The following is a 26,857-nucleotide window of genomic DNA, read 5'->3' on the forward strand; positions in this document are numbered from 1 at the left end:
TTGTGCTTGAATTTTTTTTCTAAAATGCAATTTATGTAACTCCCTTTTATTGTGTTGATTCCTTCAACAAAGTATCCTTTCTAAACCCAAAAAAGGCAATCTGACTGTTATTTAATATTTTCCTATTACAGGGTTTGTAACGAATTAAAACTTATTGCATTCGACCTGGATCCTCAGATGTACAACCAACACAAGTTTGATCCTCCAGACAGATTGTTAAAGTCGGTAGTTGGCCAACTCAGGGCAAAACAAGCAGAAAATGCGCCAACAGTCCCAGCAAAAAATGCAGAAAATGCGCCAACAGGCCACGTTCCGGCAAAACAGGTTGAAACTGTACCACCACCTAAGCCTGTTGTTCAACAAGTTAGTGGACAGGCAAAGCCGACGAATCCTGCTGGAGGCCCCGTTCAAGCAAAACAGGCTGAAACTGTACCACCACCTAAGCCTGTTGATCAACAAGTTAGTGGACAGGCAAAGCTTACGAATCCTGTTGGAGGAAATAATCCTGTAGTTGCAACTATTGGAGGAAGATTGGACACTTCAGACGATCACATGGACAGTTCTGTACATGACGTAAGTTTGTTTACTTTTTTAAACAAGGGTGGCAACATCCATAAGTAGGGAAAGATATCTTGAATAGACTAACGGACAAATGAGTTGTAAAGCAGATGATCACTGATCAGTGGCCATTCAAAAAGAAAAAATAAAAGAGGGAATATGTGATTATTAAAAGTATAAAATAACGAAACTTTTCTATTTATTTGTCTTTTGTAGGATGCCCGACCGACCGGGGACTCAAATTTTCAATATTGAAAAAAAAATTTCTAAGAGGATAATACCTTAAGACCATATTATTTTTTTCAAAAAATTTTCCCCTTACAAGCCGTCCTGTGGGCGGCGGAAAATGGCGGTGGACGGCGGGAGCGGCGGTACCGCCGCCATTTTTTATTCAAATATTTTTTTACTGATCTACCTCAAAAGGTTTTGTCTCAATATCTTTAAAAGCGTAGGAGAGGCACTGAATTTAAGATATACTTTGATAGTCCCCCCGCAGGGTTGGTTATAAGGGGAAAAATTTTTGAAAAAAATAACATGGTCTCAAATGATTCCAAATTGCCTAATTCGGCGAGAAATGCAATATACAGGGCGACCACTGCATACTATATATACTATTTATACTATATAGGATGAATTTGGATACTATATCATACTATATGACAAAAATTTACTATATATACTATATATTATTACCTTTATTTGAACAAAATTTACTATATATACTATATAATATTACATTTATATAACAAAAAACTAATATTGTCAGTTTTTCGACAATGTCTCTTAAGGAGCGTTTTGTCTAATTTTCACAGTAGGTTTTCTCCTATTTCTAGCCCCTGCGGGGGGCTTAAAATATACTGTGATACGACAAAAATGCATAAAGCTCTACAGTAAGAAAGAGATGAAGAAAATCCTTTAAAATATATTTTTGTTTGTGATTATGATTTAAATATCAGTTATTTTTCATAGAATTAAATTAAGGGTGAGGGGGGAGTTTTGCCACTTTCGCTTACTCTGTGATTATTAGGATAGGTATTAATGTGAGACTATAGGTTATTTGGGATAAAAGTTTACTTTTGGGTAGTAGTTCTCTTATATTTAATAATTTTTTGGATAAGTTTCCAGGTTCAGGTGCTGCAGGCTAAAAGGTGGTTTCTGGACAGGTAGAAAAATTGTTAAATTTAGAGAACAACTTATTAAACAGAATATGCATCTTTTAGGATGTTATTAACTTATCTGAAGAAAAATTTAAAATTGGCCTCCAATTCTTGGTCCTACAGGCCACCAGGTCCACTTTGGACAGGTAAAAATTCAAATTTTTTGTTTGAAGAGTTAGAGGTCAACCTATAAAACAGAATATGCATCTTTTTGGATTTTATTAACATATCTGAAAAAAATTGAAAATTAGCAACCATGGTCAAGCCCTTCAGGCCTCCAGGTCCCCTCTGGAGGCCTACAGGACCAGAACTTGGAGGCCGATTTTAGATTTCTTCAGATATGTAAATTGCATTCAAAAAGATGCATATTCTGTTTAAAAAGTTGGCCTCTAACTCTTCAACTAAAAAAATTATCTATAACCTGTCCAGAGTGGACCTGGAGGCCTGTAAGACGAGAACTTGGAGGCCTATTTTAATTTTTTCTTCATTTACGTTAATAACATCCAAAAAGATGCATATTTTGTTTTATAAGTTAATCTCTAACTCTTCAAACAGAAATTTTAATTTTTTTTATTTGTCCAAAAACCACCTTCCAGCTAGCCTGTAGCACCTGAACCTGAGACCTATCCAATAAATGATTAAATATATGTGAAATACTAACCAAAAGTAAACTTTTATCCTAAATAACCTATAGTCTCACATAAATACCTAGCCTAATAATCACAGAGTAAGCCCCTTATTTGTGAAATTGCTTTGATAACAGCTTTGCTTTGAGTTATCTATAATACAAAGTAGTTTTATGTCTGTCCGTCTGTCTGTCAGTCCGTCCCTTAAGATCTCGGTAACCACTGAACCGATCGGATTCTACTCTTCAGGGAATATACCTACTGGTCCTGTGGTGGTTTTAGGCTATTTTCTTAGGGGGTGGGACACCCCCAACCCCCCCAAAAATAAAAAACCCACCCCCAAAAAAAAATCTTTTTTACATTTTTTGTAAAATCTCAGTAACTGCAGATCAAATTGGGCTCTACCCTTCTGGGAATATACCTACTGGTCCTCTGGTGGTTTTAAGCTATTTTCTTGGGGGATGGGACACCCCAACCCCCCCAAAAATAAAAAAAATCCCCACTTCCAAAACTTTTAATTTTTAAAAATTTTTGTAAACAAAAACCAGTAATTGGGGTGGGGAAACCCAAATGCAACATGGGGCGAAGCCCCCATGAATCCCCCCCCCCAAAAAAAAAATTTAAATATTTTTTTTTAAGTTTTAATTTTTGTGTATGCGAACAACCTAGGTTTAATTTTTACAAATTGAAATTTTTGTGTATACGGCAAACAACCTGGGTTTAATTTGTACAAATTAAAATTTTTGTGCATAAAACGCACAACCTGGGTTGAATTTGTACAAATTAAAATTTTTGTGCATAAAACGCACAACCTGGGTTTAATTTTACCACAGAGTAATTAAACAAAGAATAATTTTTTTCTATTTAGGAGGGTTGACTTCCCATTACTTCATAGGGCGAAGCCCCTAGAGGCTAGGGGCGAAGCCGCTAGTTAATGATGATGTATATACTATGTATTACTAAATAATTCTAAGTCCGATACTATATCATACTATATGTGTTCAAAAAAATATACTATATATACTATATGGATTTTAAAAATATACTATAAAAATACTATATTTTTTATGTTTTGTAGTGGTCGCCCTGAATATAAAATTTTTTTTTCGCGGCGGCGGAAAATGACGGCGGATCGGCGGACCCGCCGCCGTTTTTTTTTAAAGATACCAAAACTTGGGGTAATTAGTGACCCAGCCCAAAAGATTTCACCCAATTATCTCTAAAACTAAGGGAGTAGCACCCAAAATAAAATTGCTGGTATGTCGTGGCACGAGTCACCACATTCCCCCCCCCCCCCCCTTTTAGAGTAGGTTTTACACATTAGTTTCACATTGAACCATTATTTAGATTGAGGTTGAAAATTCTTCAAACACAAGCCTGAAATCAGCGAATACCACAACTATTCAACAAACAGGTAAAAATAGACTTCAAAATGTTAAAATTCATTTAGGTATATGAAAGCTTCAATTAATTAAGACTGAGTAAACAGTTTTTTTTATACAGACACGTTTTAATTTCGCTATTGTACTTTTTTAGATATAAGGGGAGGAGGGGATTTGGTTAACGACAAATCATTTGATTTCTGTATTTCTAGGTGGTAAAAAGTGGAAGAGAGGGGTAAGCACCAGCCCAAAGAAGCCTCGGGAACTACGGCCCAAGACCAGATATGACATCAACCGAGCTAATCCTGAGATGCCAGAAATAACACTGACCCTGCCCCCTGTTTCAATTGCTGCGCATAGTTTCAATCCTGTAGTAGGTTTGTTGTTTATTCTTTATTTTGTAATTTAAGCATATATTTTTTTAACAAGCAGACAGGGATGTATAATTATATTCTGCACAAGATTCAATTTTTTCCCCGCTGCAAAATTTTTATTTTTTTCCTCCTGGTTTTTTTCAAGCAAGGAATGGGTAAAATTGAAAAAAAAAATTGCAAAACTCTTTATTTTATTTATATTATCCCCTCCTCCAGCACATTATTTTATTTTTTTTTTTACCAAGGATGAGAGAAAAATAGAAAGAAAAAAATTTCATGTCTCTTAATTTTTTCATTTTTTCCCCCCCAACAACATATTTTTCATTTTTTTTACCCTCTTCCCCCTCAGCAGGGTCAATTTTGCTGAATATACACCCCTGCAAGAAGAGTAAATATTTTTTTGTCACAGAAATCGGGTACAGTCCCTTTCGTGGTAACTCCTGTTAAGGGGCGTTTCGTCGTATTTTCACAGTAGCTTTTGATAGGTTATTTTAAGTTAGGTTAGGTGATTGCCCTGCAGGGTTATGCAATTGTTCCCACAGGGCTAGAAATAAAGAAAAGCTACTGTGAAAATATGACAAAAAGAGTCGTTGCCACGAAAGCGACAAAACCCCAGAAATCTAATACAAATCATAGCATTACCAAAAAACCCGACGAATTAAGAAAATAGGTATAAGAAATTTTTACACAAAAATTAAGCCTGACTTCTCTCTTGAATAGTAGCCGATAATATTATTTTACTTACACGTGTAACAATAACATATTCTGACAAATCGTTCTAACATGTAACTTATTAATCTATGCATATGCATAATGATAAAGTCGGTAAACATACTTATTCTACATGATTAGCACTATACAGACAGACGCACATTCTATTAATCTAAAATTAAACAAAGATTATTTAAACCCTAGTTATCTGGAATTATGTGCTTTATTAACATATAAATTGATCATAGATAAAATGGCAATAATTAAATATATTTTACTACACATGAAATATACAGACATAAATTAATAGATGACAAATACTAGGCTTCTCTGGCAGGCATACCTAAAATAGAAAAGATACCTACATATGAATAACATGTTTCTCACATAATGCGTCACCTGGATATATTACGATGCTAGACATAGTTTTTTCGTATGGATGAGAACCGGTTCCTATCCACCGGATTCGAATGAATACGAGAAATAAAGATCTCTAGAATTATTGCAATATGTTTATTTTCAGGTAATCAAATTCAAAACAATGGACAAGTATGCATTCAGATTCCTCCAGGTACATTTACGTTGCCGCGTCCAACTATCAGAATTCATTTTCCAGCATGGCTTCGAAACCGATTATTATCCGCTGAAATAGAACAGGTTCTTTGCCATATTGAAAAATCATGTATGTTATCGTATTACGTACAATTTTCTACGAATATTGAAATAGAAACTAAAAAATTGATACCAGTGTTGTTAGACTGAGCCTTCGACCCCTCGGGGCTATCAAAACTGGCTTTAATCTTACATTTTTTTTAATATCCGCGAAAAGCTGTCTTTAATACGATGCGATAAATGACTATTATGGCATTTTCACATTATCTTTTTACGTTGCGGCGGCCATTTGTTGCCATTTTACCTATCTTTCAAATGGATCAACATTCTAAGCAATTTCACGAGAAAAAAAACTGGGTTTTTTTTTAAATTTAATTTCGGAAAAGTTATGGCAAACTTTTTCAACCTGTTGGCAATAACTAACAATGTGATTTTCAGGGATGCTTGCGAATGCTCAACCCAACACAACCATAACCTTACCACCTGTACCAGCCCATCAGTTTAACCAATCCCTGCAATATCCAACACAACAACAAGTACCAGCTAACTTCCATCAGGTTTGTTATAGAAATCAAATTAACAAGGATGACAACATGCATAAGTAGCGAAACATAACAAAATCATGAATTGTAAATGATAGCAATTAACAAGCAAATGTTCAGTGGCCATAAAGAAGGGAGAAAGAATAAGAAAAACGTTAAAATCAGTGGTCTAGCTTTAATAGCTGCTGAGAAAATTTAATTCAAATTCTCCCATAGCGCTATGGACGAATGCACAGACAAATTGAAAGTATAAAGTAGCAATGGTACTAAAAATCAAATATGATTATGTTTAAATAAATCTATTAAGTCCAAGACAGTTTTTCTATAAGTTTAGAGTATGTCAAACAAAATAAACCAATCTTATGGAATATCATGTTAAAATGTTCCCAATGATGGAAAATAAAAAAAAAAAATCTTGTTTTACAGGTTTGTAGGTTAAATTTTTTTTCTCTTCCCCAGTGACTCATTGAATTACACTTTTTCAGGTTCAGAAACCTGGCATGGTTAAACCTGTACAACCAATACTGCCAATATCCCAGCAGGCTGGCGCCAACCAAGCAACACTACAAGAACAAGGACAACAACAGGTTGTGAATTCGCAGCAAAAAAAGAAGCAGAAAGACGATTCGGATGATGAATTTATCAAAGGTAAAAAATAAGGGAGGGAAAGGGGGGGGGTTGTAATTTTAAAAGTGAAGCTTTTCTATAATTAGGGACAGTTAGTCCATCATTCATTAACGGTTAGCTCTTTTTGTTAATTTAGACATTTTGAATTGTCCTATCGATTTCAAACTTTGCAGGATGATTCCTATAACAGTTAGGTACGATTTACGAGGGAAAGGGGGGGGGGATTACTTGCTCGACAAGGCAATTTGAGAGAAATCGTCAATAATTTAGACACTTAAAATCCTTTATTTGTTCCAAGGATTACTGGGAGAGCTGGGAGAAACCATTGCCAGTATAATTCCTCCCACGGTTGACAAGGAGAAAATTGGTGACGTGGCCAACACTGCTCTCGACAACCCTGATCTCTATCAAGGACTTTATAACTTGGTTGGTAAGTATAAACTTATTTCAAGGTTTTAACAGTTATTCTACTATATAAAAAGTTGTAAGGTTTTTTTTTGACTGTGGCTTAAGTTTACTAAAACTATCGAATTGTTTGAGTTTTGCATTTCAGGGAAGTTTTACATACGTCCCCGGTTAGTTTTTTTCAATTTTATTTTTATTTTAAGTCTTAGGATGGTTTTAGGCTATATTTTATTTTTAAAACTCTCCTAATAAATCCAACACTTCTAAATCCGACCCTCTTCACTTTAACTTCCATTAGGTAGATATTTATTTTTATGTCGTTTGCATTCTGTCATTCGTATGTTATTGTCCATAGCCTCTTGTTTTAGGGCATCAGTTTTCATCAAAATTGATCTTGTTTTTCTTTAGATACTTGTCAGCAGTTGGAATTATCTTTTGCCTCTTTGGAAGACCCCTCTTCTAGAATAAGGTAAGTTTTATATTTATTTTTAAACAGATTAACTTCCTTAAACTAGCTTTTCTAAACAGTTCTTGGTTTAGTTTTTTATCTAAACACTGAAAGTCACAGGTGCAATTCTTTAAGCAGATACTAATTTGTTTTTTATCAAAGGGTTAGATGCACTAAATGCATTTGAACTTGAATTTTGTGAACTGCATATTTTTTCATGTCTAATGTTTTAAACTAGTTTTAAAAATATCAAGACTTGAAAATCATATTCTTGTGATATATGCAACTTATACGACTATTTTAGTGGTGCCTAATTGTTTGTTATTTTTTATAATACAAAATTGTGTATGGTAGACGGTATTCCTGTAACTTATGCTTGCAAAATTTTTTAAACAAAAACCACCTGTAAAAAGATTATTTTTCTTTCGATTATCTTCATTGCTAACCGTTATTTATCATATTATACAAAAAACATTTAATGGTTCACTTTTCTCAGTACCCACCAGACTCAGTAAATGCACTTCATGCAACTATCTCTTTTTATCTTTCATAGCAACTGCTTTTTATAGTCCGACAACAATTTTTAGACTTATAAATTTCTTTTTTAATTCACAGTGTTTTTTGTTTAGTACGCCTATACCTCCAGAGGAGCTGGTGGACGTGGAAACAATAAGCCCACAAAAAATTTCTGAACCCATCAAAGACTCCACTGATATTTTATCAAAAGCAATTGATTCTACCAATGATAAGAATGAGTTACCACCTAAACAAGTTACCGACAAAAATCCTCCAACTGAGAAAAGTAATGTTAACAAAGATAATACTAAGAATGTAAATCAATCTGAAAAGGGGAAGAACTCAGTTTCAGAAAACTCACCAAATGTTAAGGTATTTTAATTGTAGTTGAATTGATTACTCACTAGTTTTACTTACATATTTAAAATAAAATATAAATTCATTTATTTTTTCATAAGTTAGTTATTGGCAGAATAGTAATTTATCGCATCGTATTATAGACAGCTTTCCGCGGATTATTGATTTATGATTTTAATTTTAATATTCGTGGAACATTGTCTGTCATGCTATTATACCAACATGTTTTTTTTCGGTATTGCTTAGAACTAGTTATAATCCAGCGGATATTAATCGGTTTCGAAGCCATACTGGAATAGTTATTTCTCGCATCGTATTAAAAACAGCTTTCCGCGGATATAGAATGTACAATTATAAGATTAAAACCAGTTTTTTTAGCCCCTTCAGCACCTCGGGGCTAAAAAACTGGTTTTAATCTTATGATTGTACATTTTTATATTCGTAGAAAGCTGGGTATAATACGATGCTAGACATAGTTTTTTCGTATGGATGAGAACCGGTTCTTATCCACCGAATTCGAGTGAATACGAGAAATATTATTATTATATAAATTTTTCTTGCTGTAGTTCAATATTTAAATTGTTTATTAAATAGAAACGAATTGTATTATATTCATGCTAAATGTCAACATATTCAGGAAAATGAAATTCAGAAAAAGAAAAATACACCATCTGATTATGCAATGGAAGCTGATAAGTCTATTGAGAAAGAGAAACCTTCGCCCGTAGCAACCAAGGAAGTGACTGAAAGCCCTTCTAAGAGGAGGTCAAGAAAGGGAAAGCCAAGATCCAACACTGAAATAATCCTGAAAGAGTTTACCCAAGCCGTTAAAGCAAGGTAGGAATATTAATAAATGTATAAGTATAGGTGTATAACCCGGAAAATTACCTGGCTTTAGCGGTGGAGACCTTTTTCGTCTGCTAGGAAATTGCGCTCCTCTCTTTTTGTAGCGACTTGGTTTTGTTTTTATTTCCAATGCTATTAGCTGATATTCAAAGACCCAATTGACAGTCGGCAAAGGGTCCTAACCATGTTGTAGAGTTACATAGCTCGTGTCCCTTTTTTCTTTTACTTTAATGGAATAAGTAGTAATTTTTAGAAACACAGCTACTCTATGTTTAGGTTATGTCTGTACGTACAATGTACATCTGGTCGATTTTTGTTGAAATCTACAGTTATATAAAATGACCATCTTCCTTGCATTTTTAGTGACAGCTTTTGATATTTGAAATATCATAATATGATAATCTGCTATCAATTTTATGTTAACTTAAAAAAAAAATTTGTCTATAGTTCTTTTCAATAAGAAATACACATATATAGTGATGTTATCGTTCTACTACTATTTTTAAGCCTCAAAACACACACCTTTACGGATTCTACCAGAAACCTACCCCTCTCTTTTATAATAGAAAGATATACCTCTTATTAAAGATAATCCTATCATTTTAGTTGTTTTAACTTATCTTTGTTTTAACATACATAATCATATATTCCAATTCCATTTCAAGTCCCCTTTAAATAAAAAGTTATTATTTTTATTTGTTAATTTTAGTCAAGAAACCAAAACAAGCGAAGAAAGGATTGAACAAGAAAATAATGACCAAGACACTAATGTTGAAGACAATCACATTGAAAACAATTCTGACAAAGAAAATGCGCCAAATGAGACAAAAGAGATGCCGGATGCTGCTTTATCTGCCAACAGAATTCAAAATGACACAGAGCCGGCTGTAAAGAAAACCCCACCAGTATCTGGCTTACTTGGAAAATTAATAAACATTTCCAAAGCTCAAAAGACACCGGCGGCTGATACCGAAAAAAACAAGGCTGACCTCAGCACATTCCAAAGACGTATAGGATCCTTGGTACGACTTCAAACTGTAAATATATCAGAAGATGATAAGAATAATGAAAATACTGCAGATGCTGCCAACAAAGCTGAAACAAAAGACACGACAAGGACGAAGGTTAAAAAACAAATAAGACCAAGATCACTGGATGGAACTACAGATGAAAATCAAAGCACAATCATATCAAGACAACGATTAAGCAGCAGTTCTGATACTGAAAGAAAGGATAGGATAAAAACTAACATGAACCCAATGCAAGTTTCTGAAACTGGGAAATTATCAGAAAATGTATTAAAGGGTAGTAAGGCTGGCATGACATTACCTGTGAGCAGACCTATTGGAAGTATAACTGTAGAAAAGCTACGCAGCGAAAGCAGCTCCCAGTCGGATTCAGGAATTTGATCTAAAAAACCTTAATTTCAAGAGATCTGTCTGTCCCTCTGGGAGAATAACATGATATTCCTTGTTACTATCCTACTATAAATTAGAAGAGTTTTTTTTAGGTTTTAACTGTTTTAATCTTACTAAATTGAATATCTGTAAGGGAAGCTTTACATGGAGTCCGGGTTGTTTAATAGGTAAATTCATGGGGAAGTTTTTCTATATCCTACCACTTCAAATTATCAGACGTTTAACCAGTTTATTTTAAGACCTGGGTCTGAGAGTCCAAACTTTGCATTATCTAAATTTTTCTTTCTTTGGTGTGGTTTATTTTGAAATTGAATGAATAAATCCCTCAATCAGGTTTTAAGATCAAAATAAATTTGCAGATAATAACAGTAAATCATCACTTTCAACCAACACCAGCGGTAACACAAGCAATTCTGTTATGGGTGGACAAACAGCTGATCATACTTCTGTAAAATCAGCTGATCAGGCTAGGAGTGCAGGGCAGGGCCAGCAGAAAAGAAAGAGAAAAACATGTGGGAGATGTGAGGGCTGTAAATCTATATGTGGAAAATGCAAGGTAAACTTATTATAAGGATTTTACCCATTTGCGTAAACCTGGTGCATAGACTTTATCTTTGGACTGAGAGGATAGGTTATTAAAGATAAAATCTATTAGTAATGGAATAACAAAGAAATTAAGATTGCTGTAACGATTTGTAATTCAAATTTAGGTTTTACAGGCAATTTTCAGATTAAAATTTTTTTAAGTTGCGCTACCGACCCCACTCTAGAAACTTAACTGAAAGTTGTATTATATTCTCAAAATTTAGAATCATATATGGTTTGGTATGGGGTCGGTAGCGCAACTAGGAGTAAAATGACAAAAACTAATTTATTTTGCTCAATTTTTCAGTAAAAAAATGACGAAAATTATTTCATAAATTTACTTTCAAAGCATAAAATTAACACTTATAAGGTAAAATAAAAAATGTTTTTACTTATTAATTTGGTGTATATATTTGTAAAGAATATGAACGAAATTAGTTTTTACTAGATATTTATGCAAAAAAAATTATTTTTCATATCTAGGAAGAAAATAAAAAGTAGATTTTTGACCTTCAAAAAATATTGATTTGACCCAACTTTGAAGTAAAAAAAAACTTGGTTCCAAACGTTATTTTTTCTTTCCCTTGTCCATTATGCATGCGCTGGGGTATGTAAATCAATAATATCAAGTTAAAAGAAGAAAATTTGATCATGACTTTTTAGCCAAAGGGGTAGTTTCACGAAATGCATTTGAACTTAATTTAGTGAACCGCATATTTTATCCTGGTTAAATGGTGAAACTACATTTATATTGCATATATTTGAAAAAATTTTAATTTTCTACCACGTAGTTTTTAAAATATCAAGACTTGAAAATCGTCTTTTTAAATTGCATATATCACAAAAAGACAATTTTCAGGTCTTGATATTTTAATGACTACGTGGTAGAAAATTGAATTCATTTCAAATATATGCTATTTAAATGTAGTTTACCCCATTAACTAAGAAAAAATATGCGGTTCACTAAATTAAGTTCAAATGCATTTCGTGAAACTACCCCTTTCCACCCTTAGACCGTAGTGTACCGCCGGCTAGTGACTTTTAAGATATATTTTGTAGAACAGCTAATCCTATCATGGATTTAAAGGAAACATTTATGTGCTACTAGAGGCCTCTAGGTGCGTAGCCGTAATTATTAAGAATAGTAGGCAATAAATATGGGGTAAAAAGGTAAAAAAAAACACAAGGTAAAGATTTTACAAAAATAAGTTCAATAATCTGCAAACATTCTTATAAATTGTATCATTTTAGGTTTGTGTACACAACCCTAAATTTGGCGGCAACTGGGAGAAGTTTAAGAAAAAGGCGTGTGTGGGTCGTGTGTGTCTCAACCCCCGGCCTGTTGTCATTGAACTAGTTGAAGTAGAACAGCCAGAAGAGTCAGTTAAAGAAGAGGTTATTCTTGACACAGTGGTTGACAAAGTTTCCATTGGAAATGAACAATTTTCCCCATCTAAAATTCCAATTGTAATTGCTACATATCCATCGCAAGTGCATCATACACCAAGTGTCAGCAGCCAAAATGTCAGCATTAGCAGCTATCACTTCAAACAGCCGTTGCCGCTGGATCAGCTTCGTGATATGGTTTGCAGCAGTGATAATAATACACCTGGCGGTAGCAAATCATCAGCCATTAAGCAGCCTGTTTTAACCAGCACACCTATTTCTATGTCAGCAATTGGTATTTCAAGACTGCAACGAGCAATATCAACAGCAATTTCAAGTAGTTTAAATGCTTCGCAGACAACACTGGCCAAATCGTTGACAACAACTGCCGCGGCTACTCATGTTAGAAATCTCATGTTTTCTCCACCTGATAAGGTAGTTTTAGTAGCGAAGCTACTCTATAACTTGAAATGTCCGCCTGTCTGTCTGTATGTAAGACAACGTATAGAGTAAAACGTGATTTTATCGGTGGTTTTTCAAGATAGACAGCTAAAATCTTAATCTTTAAAGAAACAAGGATCTTTGATTATTCATAACGCAGCTTCAGCAATCTGTTTAATAATAGTAAATTATGGTACAGAAAATGTAAAATTTGGGATATATTTTTAAATGGAGATTTTAATTTTATACTTTTAGAGTAGATGTTTTTTTATTCCGACGTTATTTAAATTGAAGTAGTGCAGTTGCATTAATTATGCCATTTGGTGTAAAATAAAAATGTTCTTCAGGAAAAGGTCTTGAGGAGTAGAATCAGTAGGTATCCAAAGTCCGTTTTAAAATATCTCTCTCCTTGCCTGAGGAATGACTAAAATCCCACTATTTTTAGATTTTTTGCCTGGGAATAGGCCAATTTTTAGAGTTTTTTTTGAAATTTTCTCCGCCTAAGAGTACTTATATAGAGTAGCTGCGCTGTTTATAATAAATCTTTGAATCAGGTGCCCAAAGTAGAAGAATTGGATAATTCAGAGGTGGACAATTCTGTGTTGAGCAATTTATCTGAGGGATCTAAAAGTTGGGCGGTCATTCATGCCACGGATGATACGGATCTCAAGGATGAGGTTAAAGGTGAGATACAGAGATAGGTCAAGGATGCTGAATTAGGGGATAAGACATAGCAAAATAAAATGATGTAGAGTAGACCCCCAAATTATGATAAAAATAATATTATACCCTTTTATGATTTAAATATTGGTGTAAAAGTTTATGTAAACCCACGAATATTTATTAGTCCCCAAAGTTTTTAGATTAACGAATAGAAGAAGTTCTTTTGGGGCGTCGTGGCACAGTGGTAGCACACTGATCTACGGTGATAAGAGTTCGAATAGTGTCTCATCCTACTCTATCACGATCTAGGTCCAAACACTAAGAAACCATTGCTAATCAATCAATCAAAAAGAAGTACAAATTATAGATATTATTGTGGATAAAATTGCTTTAAAGTTTTTATTTAGATGAAGTTGAAGTAGTAAATATTGAGGATAAAGAAGAAAGTATAGTTGAAGAAGTTAAGAAAGCTGTGCCCACAACTCGTCAAGAAAAAACATTGCTAAAAATTTCTTATTCTCCAACTAAAGGGTAGGTGAAATTTTTTTCTTCTAAACCAAAAATGTAGACAAGTATTGAAAATTTATTGGTACTAAACCAGTAAACTAACTAATTGAGAGCACAACCTTTGTATAGAGGTTCTAACATTGTACTCTTCTTAATCCATGACAAACGTTAGAAATTCGACGAAATTTGTTCTGTTACTTCTCAACCTTTTTAGAGATCCCTAATTAACTTTTCTTTAGATACAAAGCACGAACTCGCCGAGTACCAAACATACTCAGAAGATCTCCCAACAGTAAAGGTAAACCTGGAACAACAGTGCCTGCTGCAGGTTTACCTGGCTTCCAGCACCCTGCTACAGAGCCTGCAAGTATACTTCCGGGCACAACTGTCTTTTTGAACAATCCCTCCAGCTCAGGTATTACAACAATTCCATTCTGAAAGGTAATATGAAAGTTTAAAAGGGGACTATGCACGAACAAGAGCAATGAAAATATTTTCGTAATTGTCAGCATTGGATTATGTTTTGGCATGTTATTTTATTTGAACCTTTGAACTCAACAAAACATTTGATGACATAGAAAACCATGGTGAAACTTACTTTTTTCTATTTGTTATAACAATATCAAACATAGCCCTAGTATATTCACACAAAAAATATTTAGAATCACTGCTGGTAGGTTATCACTCTCGTTCGTGCATAGTCTCCTTTTTTGAACTTACTTGTCCCCCCTTTTTTTTTAAATAAAAATAAAATAAGGTAGTTGGGTTATATATTTTTTGTTTAAATCTGCGGGGCTATTAAGTTCCAGTACTGTAATCTAACCTAACTTAAATTAAATTTACTACTATACAGGGGTCAATATTCTACATGGGATCCCCTGCTTAGGGGGGGGGGGAAAATAAAAAATATGTGGTTGGAGGGAAAAAAAATGTAAAAAATAAGAAAATTAAAAAAACATTTTTTCCATTCCCCCCCCCCTCCTTGGTGAAAAAAAAAATAAAAAAATGTGTGGTAGGAGGGATAAAATAAATAAAATATAGAGTTCTTTAAATATTTTTCCTTTTTCACCCCTACTTGGTGAGAAAAAACTAGAGGGGGAAAAAAATTAAAAATTTTGTAGCAGGGGAAAAAAAATAAATCTTGTGCAGAATATACACCCCTGCTTCTATACCCCCTATGCTTATTTTAGATTTAATCAGGAAAAATGTTAATTTTTAATTTCATCAAATTAAAAACCTCAATAGTAGGTAATGCTAAATTTAAAATATTATAGGTTTACCATTGACCTCTCTAACAGTTGCAAGATCAAATTTACCCATCAGATCTTTAGTTAGACCATCACAACATGCTGGCACGTCATCAGTACCTGGCGTCACCACACTGGCAAGAACAGCTGTTGTTCCTGGAACATCTGTTGGACAACAGATGGCACAATTTCAGATCTCAATTGATCCGCAGTATCTCATGAAAATCCAGGTATTAATTTTTTTTGTAAAATAAAAATATTTGTGCTTAAATAAAATAAAAATTTTCCAGTAGGTTATCAAATGGGATAAGACAATGAACGATAAATTGATCTAATTTATTGATTGAAAAGTTTGATAATTTGGAACCAACCAATCAAATGTCAATAAAAGTACCCAAAGTTTTTTACCTAACCATAAGATATCGTGGTTATAAAACTTTGGGTTTCACTGTAATTTATTGTCAAATGTCCCCTCCCTCCTTATAACTTTATGCGAGTTCAGTTTATAGCAATTTTACTGGGCAATATTTCTAGAAAACTTCAAATTTATGTATTAATATTTAAATGTATCAGTTATTGGTCAGTTCGTTCATCCAGTAGGAGGGGATGGGGTAATGGGGATGGATGGGATCGTATTTTTAGCCAGCCATAAGTTTTACATTATTAGAGTACATGATAATCGTTGTGAGATCCAAGTAATAATAAATATTATTTAAGAACGGACTGCCTGCCTTACCAACAGAACCACTCCCACCCTCGGCATTGGCATCTTTCACATCAACACAATCAACCACTGCTACCTCTACTACTACTACAACTACAACAACATTGACAAGCTTGATCAATGCCAAACCTAAAGGTAAGTCACGTGTTTTTGCCGCCTTGTTTTCTAGCAGTTTAGACCATAACATTCAAATGTTTGTAGTGTCCCATGTTTTATGTTTAACCACTGAACCGATTGATTTCTCCTTTTTAGGGAAGCTTCTGTAAAGGTTTTAGGCTGTTTTATATATAATGGTTTTAGGCTAATTTTCTCACCCCTCCCTCCATTTTAAAAAGAACCCCTTAATGGTAGGGGTGCAGCTGCTAGTATTTGATAAAACAACAAAAATATTCCCTTTCTTTTGATTATTTTACCTTTTCTAAACTGTTCAAAGTTTTTGAGAGTATTTTCTTTAAACTATAGTATTAAAATGATCGATAGAGGGCGGAATTTTATTTGACTTTAGGATAAGTTATAGGCAAAATGTCTTTGTCTTCTTAATATGTCGGCAATAAAGGGTTAAATAATAAAATAAGTTGCAAATTTATTTTATAGATATGATTACAACAACTACGAGCTTGTTATCCTTGCCAGGAAACAGTTCCATCCCTACGGGCTCTGCCGCTGCTAAGCCGTTAACGGCTTCGGCCAAACCGCTGACAGCTGAACAGAAGAAGAAAGCGGCCATGGCCTGGGATGAGAAGATCCGAGCCTGTCTTACTGATATAGAGAAAGATACCAGTCATATTACAAAACATGTCAAGGTAAAGGAATACCTAGCTAGTTTAGAATTAAAACAATGATGACAACATCCATAAGTAGCAACTAAAAAACAATAATGGATAAAGTGTTTAGGGCCTTAGAGGGTGATACGTTTTTTTCTAGGGGCGATTTCTCTTGGGTGGTTGGTGTTACCCTCCCACAAAATAGTTGTAAATATTCCCAGGACCTGAGAAGCTACCCTGTAAAGGAAACCATATCATCAGTGCAGCGGTTAGCTAGATCCTTTAATACAGACAAAGATCCTTTTACTTTATTATAAGGACTGTCTACTTGTTATCAGGAACGGCAAGTACGTCGCCAGGCGCAGTACAAGAGGAAGAGAAGTGAGAGCGAGGAAGAGGACGAAGGAGAGGACACCAACGGTCCCAACGAGGTTTGTTCTTGTTAGTAGCGAAGCTACTCTATAGTTCACTTTGTCCGTCAGTTTGTAATGCTAATAGTGGAAATGTGATATTTTCGGCTGCTTTTAAACTTAAAGATAAAATGGTGAAATTGTCAGTTAAGATTTCTAAGACATATGATATGTGCATCTAGTCTGTACATAGTTTTGTCCGTTTGTTTGTCAGTCATGCTTTAAAACACAAAAATCTGCTTGTAACAATAACGAAATTAATTCGAAAAAATCACGAAACATGTACGTGATAATCAGCTGTCGTAAGGTTTCATTATTTTTTTTTGTATATGTACTCTTTTTTTGTTATGACAACTGAAATGATTTAAAGATCCAGCTCAGATCTATATAACAGTTTTTACGTTTGTCCATTTCATGATTTTTTTTGTGTGATTCATTTTTAATTATTATTATCTGCTATATAACTCACTACCTATATCCGTTTGTGCTCTACTTTTGTATTTTTTAAAATTCTTTTTAATATTATCCTTTTATTTCTAGCCTGATGGTAACTCGCAAGACCCTCTCAATCCTGAAATAGAAAAAGAAATCTACAGTATTAGTAAAACCCTTCTACAAGGAGTAGAGGACAATGAGGCAAAATCTGGCGCCAAAAAAGGTGAATTAAAGCTGACCATCAACAAACAAGCCATCAAAGATGCTAAAAGCAAAGTAAAGAAGGATAGAAGAGATAAATCTAAAGAAAAGCAGCCAAGAAATGAAATTAAAAAGGTGATTAATTTCATCATTTTGTAAGATAAAGTTGCATCTGTACCTAAATGGTTGCTTAAACTAATAATAATAGCTATTAAAAAGGATAGGTGATCATTTTATGATTTTATTTTAATATCCGTGGCAAATACTGAAAAATCATTTATAGCATCGTATTACAGACAATTTTCCACGAATATTAAAATTAATACCAGTTTTGTTATCATTGCTAACTAAACCTGTTTTGATCTTTTTGTTTTCCATTTCAATATCTGCGGAAAGCTGTCTATGATACGATAAGTAACTATTCTATATTTATAATTAGAGATTTTTTTTATTAAGGATGAAAATATAAACCCCACAAGTCAACAACCGCTGCCTTTAGCCCCACTAGCCCCTGCCCTACCTCTAGCAGAAGCCATGCCTCTGCTACTAACATCTCCCCTCAAATCTGTGCCCACCAACTATACCCCGAAACGAACCAGCAACTCCTCTAAACCTCTCAAGAAACGAAGTCTCAAACTATCAGAATCTGAGAAAGAAAGTCAGATCAAGGAGCTAGGAGCTGTAGCAAATGATGCTAATGCATTAACTACTGTTATAGAAGATATTAAAGAACCCCCTGTTATAAGTATCAATGAAGAAGGTTTTATAAATGAAATGCAACCAGCATTAGTTAAAGAACCAACAAAAGAAGTAGAGCTTGACATTCCAGTAACACCCAAAAAGCAAGAAGATCTAACATTTAAAACCCCGCACAAAAAGTCTCCACAGGGACGTAGGTCCCCCTCCCTATTAAAAACTCCCAAAACCCCGCGATCCCACCTTCCCCTATCTTCCATACAAGAGCTGTTGTCTCCCATAGCGGGTTTCAGAAGAGCTGTGCCCAAGACACCAAAATCAAAACAAAAGTAAGTTATTTTCTAACAAGGACAATATCGTTCTTTAAGCAACAGTGCAAAATAGCTCTTGTTCTATTTAATTTAAACCTTGGGATAAGACTATAATAGTTATATCTCGCATCGTATTATAAAATGGCTTTCCGCGGATATAGAATGTACAATTATAAGATTAAAACCAGTTTTTTTTAGCCCCGAGGTGCCGAAGGCACGGGCTCAAAACACTGGTTTTAATCTTATGATTGTTTATTTTTATATAAGTAGAAAGCTGGATATAATACGGGAAAAAAATGAATACATCCTTTCCTAAATGATGATAAAAAAAATGTACCACTTATTCATAATACAGTTATTGGTTCAAAAGTTTGGTACCAGCCCATCAAAATTCTATTAAAGTAAACAAAGTTTTTCATTTAACGACTAAGATAACGTGGTTATAAAACTTTGGATAGCTGTGTATTTTACTGTCCAATGTCCCATTCCTCCGGTCTTTAGGTAGTAATACTTTCGTGAAATACAAGTCTTTTCAGGGAAGATCCTGCCTCAAGTCAGGGTGGGGAGCCAGAGAGACAAAAATCTAGCATTGATACACCAGTCTTAGAATCACCAGGTAAAAACTTTTTCCAGGATGGATTCCAAACCGATTATTATCCTTTGGATTAGAACCGGTTCTCAGCCATACTGAAAAATTTAGGCTAGTATTACAGATAATATTCAACAGATATTAAAATAAGAATCATAAAATACTATTTCTTTTTAGCTAACAAAACTGGTTTTAATCTTATATTTTTCATTTTAATATCCGTGGAAAGCTGTCTTTAATACGATGTTACAAATAACTAGTATTCAGTTTAGCAAAGCTACTTTACAAGTCACCTGGCTGTCGGTAATGCTCTTGGACGACACTAGAGCTTATTTTACCCCGATATTGTAAGGAATGAAAATGGATTTTGATTTTGTTCTATATATTTACAATAAATACACAAAATATTAACGATTTTACTATTTTAAATTAGGATTGATTAACATAAAATGCATTTTTAGCTAGGTATTATTTATTCTAGTTGGAGGCTCGCCACCCCCGCCTTACAGCAGCCACTACGCCCCCACCACGCCCAAGGGCATCAAAACCACCTCAGTGCCGTACTACACACCATCCCCCTCGACCAGGGACAGTTTTGCGGGGGCTGGACCCTCCCCTGGCGGTGGGGCAGTTGGTTTTCTGGCGGGTGACACACCCGGACTTAAATATCTCAAGGATGAAGGCGACAGGTAAAATAAATTCTTTGCTATTATATAAATGTATAATATAATATCCTTATATAAAAGTAACAGGGTCTGTATGTGTGTGTCGTCTGTACCACCGAGGGTTCTTAACCGCTTAACCGATATGGTTATTCTTACAGTGTAGTTTCTCACAGGTCCTGGAAAGGTTTTTATTTATTTGGGGGGAAGTTACCACAACACCCTTCCAGGAGAAATTACCGCTAGAAAAAAATGACAACCCCCCCCCTCCTAAATTTTTTTTAAAAACTACAATTGAAAGTAGGGTGGTCGACTTGACTTTTAGTTTTGATTAAAACAGTGTCAATCCCCCTCCCCTCCCTCCCTTACTACATAAAGAGTATTTTTGCTTATCATTGTCAATTTATCGTTCATTATCTTATCACTTAAGATCCCTGTAAATGCAAGAATTGTGTAAATGAAATGTACTCTAAAAAGTAAAAAGTGAAACTTGTAGCTGGCTAAAATAACGAACCCCCTTCCCATCCACCATCTTTACCCCAACCCCTCTTTCTCTACTGGATGAACGACTTACTTAGTAACCTAAATTGAAGACAATTTCATAATATCTACGTATATTCTATAATTATATCCATTGTCAGGTTGTCCTCCAGCCAAGGAGAGGAGTCCAGATCTCCGCGCAGGATGGATGTCAAGAAAAAGTGCAGAAAGAATTTCAAGGATGCCTTTGCTTCCACGGGGAACAATGCTGCCTCTAGAAAACTAAGTAGCACCCAGGTATAAAATGGTTTAGAATTACAGACCAACATACAAACACATTAGTAATCATTTCAAAACTTATCAGATAAAAGAAAGAATGGGATATTGACTGTACCCCGTAATCTTATTGTTTTCTTAAAAATTTTGGGTACTTTTAATGATTTTTAATTGGCTGGGCCTAAACTAGCAGTAGCCAAAATTTTTAACCAACAGTTTTAGTCTACATAGTACAAAATATGTATTTTTTTTTCATCGCCGATTTGGTAGTATATCAATTTATCGTCTATTGTCTTAACCTTAATATCGCTGCTAAAATTTGACATGAGCTGGATCTTTAAATCATTTTAGTGGTGAGCCAGATCGGGGTGAGCCATCTTTCCAACAATGAGAGCACAGCATTTACTGAAATGCCGCGCTGTGATTGGCTGAAATTCGGCGCACCCCGATCTGACTAAAATGATTTAAAGATCCAGCTATGGTTGTTTTTTAAGGTTGGATTACTAGTTGAGAAAGGCCTGAACTACTCTATGTCAACAAAGATGGTTACGGACATGCCATGCACCCCTGAACATTCAACAGCTAATAACTATAAGGTATGTTCAAATTTTAAGTGATTTTTATCAAAGTGCATGCCGAGAACTGAATCTGCAATTCCCCCCATCTCCCTTAATTTTAAAAAAATTAATAAGGAAGAGGGAACTGCTTTTTATCTATGACTACACCCTGCGTGAATAACCATGAATGACACAGTTTAACCTGACCTAAAGTAATAAAACTATACGAAAAACTACTCTCTCTCAATTTGGGACAGGGTGGTGGGTTCTGATGTCACTTTGAAGGAAAACTTAAATATTTTGTTCATTATATTTTAAACTTTCATTTTTTTTGTACACAACATAATTGTATTACGCCAGATTTCACTAAAATAGCAATTCTCCCCTTCCACCTCCTTATCCCATCTTGTACTCTCCTATTGGATAAACGTACTAGCCAAAAAATGATTTCCATGGTAGCAAGCTAACTTACAAAAAAAAATTTCACTGTTATAAATTTCTAACTTAAAATATCCACGTATAAATATCAAATATACTAAATCCATCAAAATATTCTTGTATTTGCAGGAGTCTCCTAATTTAATTCTAACTGCTCCGTCCACGACAACAACTCCGAGAGGAAATGCCAGAGGTTTCAATTCTCCAAACAGGTAGAAAACAGGAGGGATGGAGGGGACATTCCACTGAAAATTACACTTGTACCCAAAGTTATATCCGCGGTATCCTGTTCGTTGCTCATAAACATTGACAATTTTAACTGAATTTAAATTGCTTGTACTATCTTTGTGTCTAAACCTTTTAATCAATAACAATTTGTTAGAATGCTGCTGTGCTTATACTTTAGTAACTTTAAAATACATTCAATTAAACCGTTTTCTAATCTAGTATGAAATTTATCCTTGAGTTATTCATATAATATTGCACCAGATTTTCATGTACTTTGATAAAGCTATGCTTGCAGCTAGTCTTTTGACGATACATACAATCAACCTCATCCCCACCCCTTCCCCACCCCTCTTACTAGATAGATGTTACTTTTTAGAACCCGGTATTTATCACCAGATGCGGTCAACCTTGGGTTTTCTCCAACTCGGGCCGGCAGAGCTGCCAATACCGACAGGAATTAAACTTGTTTTTTTCTTCATTTTATGGCATTTATTTTCCAGTATGGCTTCGAAACCGATTAATATCCGCTGGATTTGATTCGGTTCTCAGCCATACCAAAAATCATGTATTTCATTGTAATACATACAATTTTCCACGAATATTAAAATGGAAATCCTAAAACTGAAGCTCCTCTAAATTTAAAAACTCAATCGGTTTAATACAATTAAAGTCAAAGGCTTTAGACCAAATACCTTAGGTACTATTTACTAAAAAAATATTCTATCATTCTGATATATTAATGAGAAAAAAAACAAGTACAACCAATTAACTAGTGAGAGCGACCATCTTGTAATAGCAGCTAGTGAGTCGGAAGCTGAAAATAAAAAGAAAACTGAACGAGTTGTTGACAAAGAAAAAAAGAGCAAACGAAAGGAAACTAAAATTTTAGAAGTGAGCCCTATTTCTACACGGGCTAAACGAGGTATGCTTTTTGGTTATTGTTAGGCAACTTAAGATTTCAGAAATAGCTGGATATCTATTTTAGGAAACCTTTTCCATACACTTTACTGACTTCACACTACGGTTTTGCTATCCTTATTCAAAATTTCTTAAAGTAACTGGATGTTTGTCTCTGTGTATTGAAGGATATTGCTAACCTCTGAACCGATATGGTTCTTCATTATGGTTTGGCTTTTCATAGGTCTCCACAATTAAAATGTTTATTTCTAAAACTAATATGTAAAGTGGAGGATCGATTCCCCATTTCTCAAGTGCCCAAAGAGGCCTTTAGGAGCATAGCCGTTAGTATGGAGATATACAGGGGGGGGGGGGGGGGTGGGAAGTTTGTACACTTATAGGAAATGAAAGTCAGTACCAAATTTTGCCCTGGACGTGTGGGCTTGTTTTTATAGTTATCAACCTAATTCTTTTTGTAAGCTCTCTTATAGGACTGGATCTACCCATAAAACTTTAAAAATTGAATTTTGGGTACTCTTATTTTCAAAATTAATAATCAGAATGCGAATGTATAAGAGTCAAAGCAAAATTGTAAGTAAATTTGTTAAAAAACTGCTTGATACAGGATAATGATTATGGACATACTTACATTTTTAGGACTTGATTATATAGTTGCTTCGCTTATAATATTGTACTTTGTTGTCCCAGGAATCAGTATACCAAAAATCAGACCAATCGGATAATTAGGTCACATACAAAGTTGTTGTTAAAAATGTAAAATAATCAACATGTTTAAAATGGACGTATGGACATTCTGGTAATGATTATAGAGTTGCCACGCTTTCTAACTCGTACCTAATTATTACAGGAATCACCATGCAAAATTTGAAATCAATAGGACAATTCTAACATGCTAAAATTAACGAAAAAAGCTATTCAAAAAAGTAAAAACATCAACATGTTTAAAATGGACGTACGGACATTTTGGTAATGATTATAGAGTTGCTACGCTTTCTAAATCGTACCTAACTACTAAAGGAATCACCATGCAAAATTTGAAAGCGATAGGATAATTCTAACATGTCTAAATTAACGAAAAAAGCTATCCGTGACGGACGGACGGACGTACGGACGGACGGACCGACCCTAATTATAGAAAAGCTTCGCTTTTAAAAAAAAATTCTAAGAGGATAACGCCCAGATTTCATTATGAGAATTTCCTTTTATGGGCTAGTGGAGCAAAAGACCCCTAAACACTATAAATTTTCAAAATAGAAAAAAAAATTCTAAGAGGATATTACCGAAATCTGTAATTATTACCTACTTAGTTCGGTTATGTTGAAAAAGTTTACTTAAAAAATAGGTTGATATTTTTCAAAATAAGCCCAGAACTTAAATTTTTGGGTCTGAGGGGTCTTTTGCTCCACTAGCCCCTAGATGGAAAGTCTCAAAATGAAATCTGTAATGATTACTTAGTACGGTTATGATGAAAAAGTTTATTTTAAAAAAATTTGGTACTGAATTTCACTTCCTATAAGTGTACAAACTCCCCCCCCCCCCCCCCCCCCCTAGATTAACTTACATTAATCCAACTTTACAACATTTTTATCATTTAGTAAAATATCAGACAGCTGATGAAATATTTAAAATAATTCTAGGTGTTAAAGTAAACCTGAATTCTGACCTTACTGACACAGAATCTGCCAGCAAACCTCCTGTGATAAAACCATTAATTTTGCCAGCAGCCAAGCCATCGGAGGCTGTAGTAAAGCCTCTGGGAGGAACAGTGTTAACTGTTGTTCCTCCACCAGAAGTTTTGAATGACAATGCTGTTCATGATGATGGAGAATCTTTGGAAGTAGGTTATTTGTAGCGCAGCTACCCTATGTTTACTGCACATCTGTCCTTCACTAAATGATGGACAGGATCTAGCTTAATGACAATTTTAAAAGTTATCTTTACTTAAAATCAAATAAGTGTATATTACAAAACTAAATAAAAATCTTAAGTTATAAACAATATTTCAGGGATCTAAAAGGGATAAGGCAATGGCTGATAAATTGTCATACATCCCATTCCCCAATGATACATTAAATTACCCCTATTGTAAACTACAATTCATGGTTGAAACGTTTGGACACTCAACTTAATGAACCTACCAATCAACATTCAATTAAAGTCCCCAAGGTTGTTAAGCCAACAAATAAAAAAACGTTATTACAAGACTTTGAACTAGTATAATAGATACCTAGTCTAATGTCCCCTCCCTCTTTGACATGAATGCTCTTTTAATTGTCAAATGATTTATGTTTTTATTTATATTCAGGATATCCAGCGAGCTGTTGCTGAACTACAGCAGGCCCACCGCCACCACTCCACCCTGACCAATGAGGCCAGCTGCAGCATGCAACAACAGACAACTTCATTACCAACACCCTTCCTCTCAAACACAGCTTCGAACCAGGTAATTAAAATGAAAAATTGTAAGATTAAGGCCAGTTTTGTTGGCCCCGACGGCCTGGATAACAAAACTGATATTAATCGGATCTACTGCAGTTCACGGTAATAATTGTTGGTTTAATAGGTAGTTTGTACATAAACATAATATAAATTAATTTAAGTCATTATCAGTTACAGCCTAAAGTTTTCTTCCACCCTGAGTAAAGGGCAGATAGTCTGTATGATGTTGTAGGCAACTATTGTTAAGAAATTGTTGTTTATCAGATGAATTTGAGTGAGGAAGACACGGATGATGATTCTGAGCTGGAAGAGGCTGCCAAGGATCAAACCATTCAGAGCAACCAAGATTCATTTATTCAGGTATTTTATTGCCCAACCTTTCTCTGTAAGTTCTTGTATTTTTTTTTGGGGGGGGGGGTTACGCTGGACTATATTTCCTAACACCCTTTCCGTCAAATAGCTTAAAACCTGGGTTAGCATCAGCATTTAAGTAATTAGTGAAGAAATTAACTCAGACAATGATAGTATTACATAAAACAGTTTTACATTGTTGTTTAAAATACAGAATATAAATCTGGGCGGCATAAAAGGGATTTATTATTACTTGGATCTTGCACCAGATTATCATTTATTCTAATAATTGAAACTTGTAGCTGGCTAAAATAACGATCCCCCATCCACTTCCCTCCTACTGGATGAACGAACTGACCATTAGATGACGACAATTTCCCCTCTGTCATAATATCCTAGTATATTCTATATCCATTTGAATATTTGATTATTTTAGGCATTCAAAGCTGTGACCAAAAAGAAAAGCGACCTGGTGAAGCCGTTGGCCCTGTCAACGCCCATGGCAACCCGCTCAACCATGGGACGGCGTGTGCCGTTGATGAGTACAACCAGGATATCGCCGTTGAAAGGCGGCTCTAGTACCTGGGAAGCTATGCATGACGCTCATAACTTAGATAATAAGAGGTATAATCTTTGTTTTATTTACTAATCCTATGTTATAAAGTAGTAAGGTTTTGACTAAAGCTAAAGCTTTGGAATACTGCTGTTCTGCAAGGACTGTACTTTTCAGGGAAACTGATCATATGTCATACATGTCTTTTTTTGTACTGATAAAGCAAATCATCTTGAAGACTCAATTGATAAACTGACAAAATCAAATCTCTTGATTTAAGGATAAAGAGAAGGGGGGGTTTTATAGACCTATTTTCAATTTATTACAAAAGTGGAGTTCTGTGCTCGACAATGCACTTTATGGGAAATTTCCAGGTAAGCCAATGCTACTTGTAAATTCAAAACTTTTCATTCCTAT

At 34.6% G+C, this 26,857-nt stretch overlaps 1 protein-coding gene across 4 annotated transcripts in view; it reads left to right on the plus strand.

The window, feature by feature from the left end:
- The window catches only part of LOC145327043 (uncharacterized), a 33,118-nt gene that overhangs the window by 1,521 nt on the left and 4,740 nt on the right, over positions 1-26,857 (plus strand). For 2 of the 4 annotated variants that reach the window (XM_080170548.1, XM_080170549.1), the window contains exons 4-36: positions 132-573; positions 3,689-3,755; positions 3,936-4,100; positions 5,332-5,379; positions 5,859-5,977; positions 6,448-6,610; positions 6,888-7,019; positions 7,403-7,463; positions 8,072-8,330; positions 8,953-9,152; positions 9,871-10,559; positions 10,936-11,135; positions 12,416-12,985; positions 13,546-13,675; positions 14,062-14,185; positions 14,401-14,576; positions 15,436-15,638; positions 16,126-16,267; positions 16,727-16,935; positions 17,235-17,327; positions 17,847-18,077; positions 18,399-18,967; positions 19,486-19,565; positions 20,020-20,227; positions 20,842-20,977; positions 21,451-21,552; positions 22,081-22,163; positions 22,556-22,631; positions 22,951-23,101; positions 24,735-24,934; positions 25,403-25,540; positions 25,801-25,896; positions 26,324-26,511. In XM_080170548.1, the coding sequence (XP_080026674.1) occupies positions 132-573; positions 3,689-3,755; positions 3,936-4,100; positions 5,332-5,379; positions 5,859-5,977; positions 6,448-6,610; positions 6,888-7,019; positions 7,403-7,463; positions 8,072-8,330; positions 8,953-9,152; positions 9,871-10,559; positions 10,936-11,135; positions 12,416-12,985; positions 13,546-13,675; positions 14,062-14,185; positions 14,401-14,576; positions 15,436-15,638; positions 16,126-16,267; positions 16,727-16,935; positions 17,235-17,327; positions 17,847-18,077; positions 18,399-18,967; positions 19,486-19,565; positions 20,020-20,227; positions 20,842-20,977; positions 21,451-21,552; positions 22,081-22,163; positions 22,556-22,631; positions 22,951-23,101; positions 24,735-24,934; positions 25,403-25,540; positions 25,801-25,896; positions 26,324-26,511 (6,450 nt within the window). The remainder of the gene's footprint in view (positions 1-131; positions 574-3,688; positions 3,756-3,935; positions 4,101-5,331; positions 5,380-5,858; positions 5,978-6,447; positions 6,611-6,887; positions 7,020-7,402; positions 7,464-8,071; positions 8,331-8,952; positions 9,153-9,870; positions 10,560-10,935; positions 11,136-12,415; positions 12,986-13,545; positions 13,676-14,061; positions 14,186-14,400; positions 14,577-15,435; positions 15,639-16,125; positions 16,268-16,726; positions 16,936-17,234; positions 17,328-17,846; positions 18,078-18,398; positions 18,968-19,485; positions 19,566-20,019; positions 20,228-20,841; positions 20,978-21,450; positions 21,553-22,080; positions 22,164-22,555; positions 22,632-22,950; positions 23,102-24,734; positions 24,935-25,402; positions 25,541-25,800; positions 25,897-26,323; positions 26,512-26,857) is intronic. The other 2 variants (XM_080170550.1, XM_080170551.1) reach the window with 1 other exon arrangement.

The sequence above is a fragment of the Acartia tonsa genome, chromosome 8 (genome assembly GCF_053477335.1).
Source record: "Acartia tonsa isolate MP-2025a chromosome 8, ASM5347733v1, whole genome shotgun sequence".
Lineage (NCBI taxonomy): Eukaryota > Metazoa > Arthropoda > Copepoda > Calanoida > Acartiidae > Acartia > Acartia tonsa.